The 5,733-nt window shown below is 42.1% G+C and overlaps 1 protein-coding gene across 1 annotated transcript; it reads left to right on the top strand.

Annotated features, from left to right (window-relative positions):
* Positions 1–463: 463 nt before the first annotated feature.
* NME6 (NME/NM23 nucleoside diphosphate kinase 6) lies at positions 464–1,059 on the top strand (the record flags this gene model as incomplete). The annotated part of the gene is made up of 2 exons (XM_009575509.1): positions 464–624; positions 893–1,059. Coding segments are annotated over 2 exons (328 nt in total), but the record flags the coding sequence as incomplete, so codon positions are not given.
* Positions 1,060–5,733: the final 4,674 nt, after the last annotated feature.

Raw genomic sequence — 5,733 nt, forward strand, 5'->3', positions numbered from 1 at the left:
GGCCAGGTACCTGCCTGCCCGCAGGCCAGGCTGCGCGGGGCACGAGGAGGAAGCTCGCTTCGCTTTGCAGGTGGACCCTTGTCTTGCTTGAGCCATGCTTCTGCGTCTGGAGGGGTCCACCTCGGCGTGGCATGCGTCTCATCAGGAGTTGGTGCTTGTGGCATACCGAGGGGGAAGGCTCTGGGCTCGGGGGTGGAGAAATGTCAAGAACCAACTCTGCTATGACAGCAGTAGTACCTGGGGGGGTGGCATCGCCTAGGGGGAGGTCATTCATGCAAATGCTTTGTTTCTGAGCCATGGTCTCAGTGTCTAGTGTCATGGTAGGTCTGTATCCCCTACCAGAAAGTACTGCATGGCAGTTGTACTTCCTTGCTCCTTTGCACTTGCTGTATTTATAAGAATGAAGGAGCTATACCCTCTTGTAACCTTATCTACTTCTGCTCTTCCCTGTTCCTTCTCTCAGTGGCCCCATGTGGGCTTATATCTTGGCCCATGAGAATGCTGTTCCCCTCTGGAGATCCCTGATGGGACCCACCAAAGTATTCCGAGCCCGAAACAGCGTCCCAGACTCCATCCGGGGAGCTTACGGCCTCACTGACACCAGGAATACCACTCATGGCTCAGGTAGACCTGTCCTTCTTGGCTGAGTGTTGGGCAAAGACTGGAGCTCAGGGAGGTGTGAATGATGGTATATGTCTGCCTTTGCTTCTTTTCCATTCTGGGAGTCAAAGTTAATGATTTGCTCACTTCTGCAGACTCCACTCACACCTGTCCTGGTGCGACCGAGCCTGGCACTTCTCTTTACGGCTTTTGCCCTTCCCTTTGGAACATAGCACATATTTGCGGTGCCAGACTGGCATCTCTCATCATCTTTTCCTCTGTTTTCTAACAGATTCACCAGCATCAGCCAGCAGAGAAATTGCCTTTTTCTTCCCAGAGTTCAATGAACAGCTCTGGTACCAGCAGGAAGAGCCACGTCTGCGCTGTGGGCAGGTGTATTACAATGCAGAGGAGCGTGTCCACTGTGTGTTCAGAGATGAAGAAACAGAGTTGACCTGAGTTACCTGGGGATATGGTTTGCTGAGCTGGAAGTAGCTGCTAGGCACACTGTTTGGGTCAGCGCCGTAACAAGACATAGAGCCATGACGTGTTTTAAGGACTGTGGGGGAGGGAAAGGCCTAATGCACATTATGTTGTGCTACCTGGGATTATGTTATTCATGCAGCATACAGGTGCTGGGGCATTTTAGGAAAAACTTCTCAAGTAGCAGTACTCCAGCTTGCTACAGAGGTCTAGCCATGCAGTTCACTGGTCCCTCGTATGTTTACTTGGATATGAGCAGTAACAGTGAGTTCATCAAAGGGCTGGGTGGAAAGGGGGTTGCTAATTCCTGTTAGGATATGATTGGTTTTGCTGATAGTAAACCTCAGATCCTTAATGTTTGCTCTGTTCCCACAGTCCCTTAAGAAGAAAAGAGGGGAAAAAGAATATGAAAAAAATGCAGTGGTAAGCAGGGCAATATTAACTCTCCTGTCCTTGCTTTCCTGGATCCAAGCTGAGAAACAAGGTTGTCTTCAGTTTTGTATCATGATTCATATCTAAAGCATCTGGTGGAGGGCAGTTAGAAGCCATTCTCAAGAGGAAAGCAGCATATCCTATTGGTTGAGTTTAGCCTGGGCTGACAAGCCTGCAACAGAAGTTTCTAGGGGAAGCTGTAGGAAGGTGTGGAGTAGTCCAGTGCCTGTGAAGGATCTTCTATTTTGTGCTTGTAGATTGCCTGGGGTATGAGATCAGTAGTTCTGATGAAACTTGGTAGTGGCTATTAGAGCTATGGATTTCTTGAATCCGTAATAAAAAGCCAGAGAAGTTGATTTGAATGCTGGTACACAGAGGCTGTAGAATTTCTGCCAGGAACTCTTTACATTAAGCCTTGTAACAAAATGCCTAATGGCAACTCAAAGACTTTATTGCCTATACACTTACTGGGCATTGAAGCACTGAGTTCCGTATCCTTTGTAAATTATATGGAGAAAGTCATTTAATTATCCAGATAATTGATAAAATCATTACATGGTGGTGCACGAGGACTTGGTTTTGAGGTACAATGCAAGGTTCTGACATGCTCATTTATGTTTTCCTGTTTGCTGCATTTTGAGATCTGTTCCTGTATGAGTTTTTAATCCATTTAAACTGTGCCCCTAATAGCTTCTTACAATGTTGGGGTTTTTTAATTAAGGTGCCATGTTGTACTGAGTGAATTTCTTTTGGATAACTTCAGGTGCACTGTATTGGTGAAGGTACCTTTGTAATGTACTCGGGACGAGAAGTTTGTTAGCTTGACTCCCTTTTCTGAAGTTATGTGTGACTAGCATTGATGATACTAGTCACTAAAGCTGTTGACTGAGCTGTTGATTGAGTCCCAAATTTACTAGTGCATTATTGTGTCACAGATCAAAGGCAAATTACTCTTTGACTAGTTTAAGACAACTATGTGAAACGTTGGGCATTTGATTGAAAAATGTTTAATTGTAGGAAGTGCTGCCGTAGAACTTCCTTGATTAAATACATCAACATTTTTGTTCCTTCCTTACTATTATATGAGATTAAATGCAGTTGTTGTTTTGTTCCAGCTACAGATCAAAAGGATCCGTAGAATATTTTTGCATTGCTACTTTTATTTTCACCAGCAGTATCCAATGGTGGATCTGCTCATGATTGAGTATGCATTTATACAGGTCTGAAATCTTGCTGTCCTTAATGCTACTGTCAATTGATATTTTATTGATTCCCTGAGTTTCTCTTAAGTTATGTGTGTTTCTGTTGTAACTGTTAACCCTTACTATTTTTTTCACCTTTCTTCTTTATATTGTACTTCCTTTTTTGGATATTAATTTGGGATGTCATTAAAGGATAATTCCTAGCTTACGCTTCTCATTTTAAATGTTTAATTTTTTTCTAGTCACCTGCAATTATTACATTTGGGGAAACTGACCCTTTTAAAATTTCAAATACAAATAACACTGGTTTAGTGGCACAGTGTTTTCACAGAATAATTATCAGATCACAATCACCATAGCTGCCAGTTGTTATGTCCGTATTAACATTTCTTTGGTCCACCAAGACTGTACAAGAGGTTGTCAAAACTGTACAGTCCCATTTCCCTAGAACACAGTGTTTATTTTGCAAATCTAAAGATGTTCTGCAAACTTTATCAGGAGATCTAATATTAAAATATTTGGTGTTAGGTGCAGGAGATAGCGTCAAAAATTATTTTTAATATCAAAGGCAGCCTTTGGATTTATGAGATTACAGCAGATGCTCTCTGTTTTGAGGACTTTTATGAAAGTTTTTTCTTTTCTTTTTTTTCCCCTCCTTGTAAGTGCTCAAGAAATGTTTTTTAACTTCTCTAGTGACATTTAGCATTTGTTTTGTATACCTTCTGGTGCCTCTCGGTCCTGTGGTGAATCACCTTTGATTTTGTAACTTCCAATGGCTTTTATTTAAAACAATTTCTTGTACCCTTTCTCACTTTTCTCTTCTTGCCACCCCCTTCCCTGTCCCTAATCTGTCATTACAGAACAAGGTAAAACCTCTGATTATTTTTTTTTAACACCTGAGTCAAACCATTCTTAAGAAATCTTGGTAATGCCTAGCATATACTATTTCTTCTCTTTCATAAATGTTTTCGGTTGCTTTATTTGAGCTCCAAACATTATGTTGTAAAATAATAAAGGCATAATAAATAATGCTGGTTTAGCTTAAATTTGTAATGTCTGATGCTGCAACAATCTCATGCACAGTAGATATTTGTATTTTGGCTGTTGTCCTTTACTTACTAATGCTTAAATGCCTTCTGCCTGTTGTTTATTCGCACAGAAGCATGGTACCTGAATATTCAACTGAAGGATGCTGAACCATACAGTCTCTGCTTTCTAGAGGAATTACTCCAATATTTCACAGAAACACTACAGTCCTGTTAACATAATTTATCCCTCCAATTGCTAAGCTTCTGGACCTCTCCTTGCACTCAGGAGATGGGAGAGATTTCTGAAGAATTTCTCTAGAATGAGTTTTTCTCTGGAAAAGATAAACATTGTTCCATTTTAAATTTAAGTACTCAGCTTCAACAATAGCTTGCATAACTACTTTTTTTCTCATCCCCCCCACCCCCCACCCTAGGTGTTGTGTGAAAATATGGAAGCCAGATTTTGTTTATCTGGGATATTTTGGAAGGGAAGCAAATAAGGAGGAAATCTGGCTAATAAAATTACTAGATAGTCAATGGGGAACCTAATGTAAAGATGTTTGAATGCAAGGGCAGTTCATGTCCTGGACATGTTAGTAACTGGCATCAGGATCTGATGAAGAGAGATGGCAACTATTTCTGCCTGGAATCTACCAGGGCTTTGAACTGTGTATCATCTAGATGTGGATGTCTTGCTTCTGGACCCAAGCAAGCCCATGAAGTAATTTGGATCATTATGTGGGCATGAGTACAGTCTGTCGTGTGTTTTTTCTTGCCTGTACTTCTACCTTGTCTAGCCCAAGATTAAGTTTGGTTAATGAGTCCAAATCTAGCCCCTACTTGACCTGTCGTAGGCATAAGGTGGGAGATTGTTAATTTTCTGTGATATGGAGAAAACAGTCATGGTGTATTTTTTTTCTGCAGTTTGATGTTCCTCTTACTCCTTGGTCTTCCTGTTCTGTATATACAGAATTCAGGTTCTTGAGGACTGAAATGCTTGAAGCTAATGGAAAGCTTTGGGCTCAATTCATAATAAGACGGGATATTAATGGGCTGTGATGTAAGTACAGACAGACTGTGAAGTACAGCGGTGTCTCCTGGCATTACACTTTTTACATTACTGAGAATGGAGCTGCACGTGACTTTCAATGGCAAATTGAACCTCTTGCAAAAGAGACTTGCTTTAGAGCCAGTCCTGTGACACAGGTAATAAAAATGTCTCAGCAATCATCTGTCTCGGGATTTTGCTGCCGGAAGACTTATGTGGAAGGGAGGCATTTACAAACAGCAGGTGAAAGGCAGGCATGGCAGCTGCAGTTTGCTGCAGTCACCTCAGGTTTCATGTAGCTGTTGTGTACTGGAGGTGTCTCAGATGCACAGCAGATTCTGGAGAATCTTTGCACCAGCAGCTTCTTAGTGGCATATTTCTCTCCAGGAGATATATCCATAGTCACTTTGTTGATATAGGGAATAGCATGACCAGCAAATGTAGTCCAAGGGTTCATTTACTGTTGTTTTGAATCTGCTGGTACTGTCCACCTCTGCAACCTCCCATGGCAGCCTATTTCAAAAGTCCATTGCCTGCAGCATAGAAAAAAAGTGCTTATTTTTGTCTGTTTTAATCTGATCTGCCACTATTTGCAGTGGAGTGTCCTGTCATCCTAGTGCTGCTGGATTTCATGGAATCATAGAATCGTAGAATAGTTTGGGTTGGAAGGGACCTTTAAAGGTCATCTAGTCCAGCCCCCCTGCAACGAGCAGGGACATCTTCCACTAGATCAGGTTGCTCAGAGCCCCGTACAACCTGACCTTGAATGTTTCCAGGGATGGGGCATCGACCACCTCTCTGGGCAACCTGTGCCAGTGTTTCACCACCCTCATTGTAAAAAAATTTCTTCCTTGTATCTAGTCTGAATCTACCCTCTTTTGGTTTAAAACAAATACCCCTTGTCCTATTATTGGATGCGGGGCGGGGATGTTGCCACCAA

The sequence above is a fragment of the Fulmarus glacialis genome, unplaced genomic scaffold, assembly GCF_000690835.1.
Source record: "Fulmarus glacialis isolate BGI_N327 unplaced genomic scaffold, ASM69083v1 scaffold51113, whole genome shotgun sequence".
In the NCBI taxonomy this organism is placed as follows: domain Eukaryota; kingdom Metazoa; phylum Chordata; class Aves; order Procellariiformes; family Procellariidae; genus Fulmarus; species Fulmarus glacialis.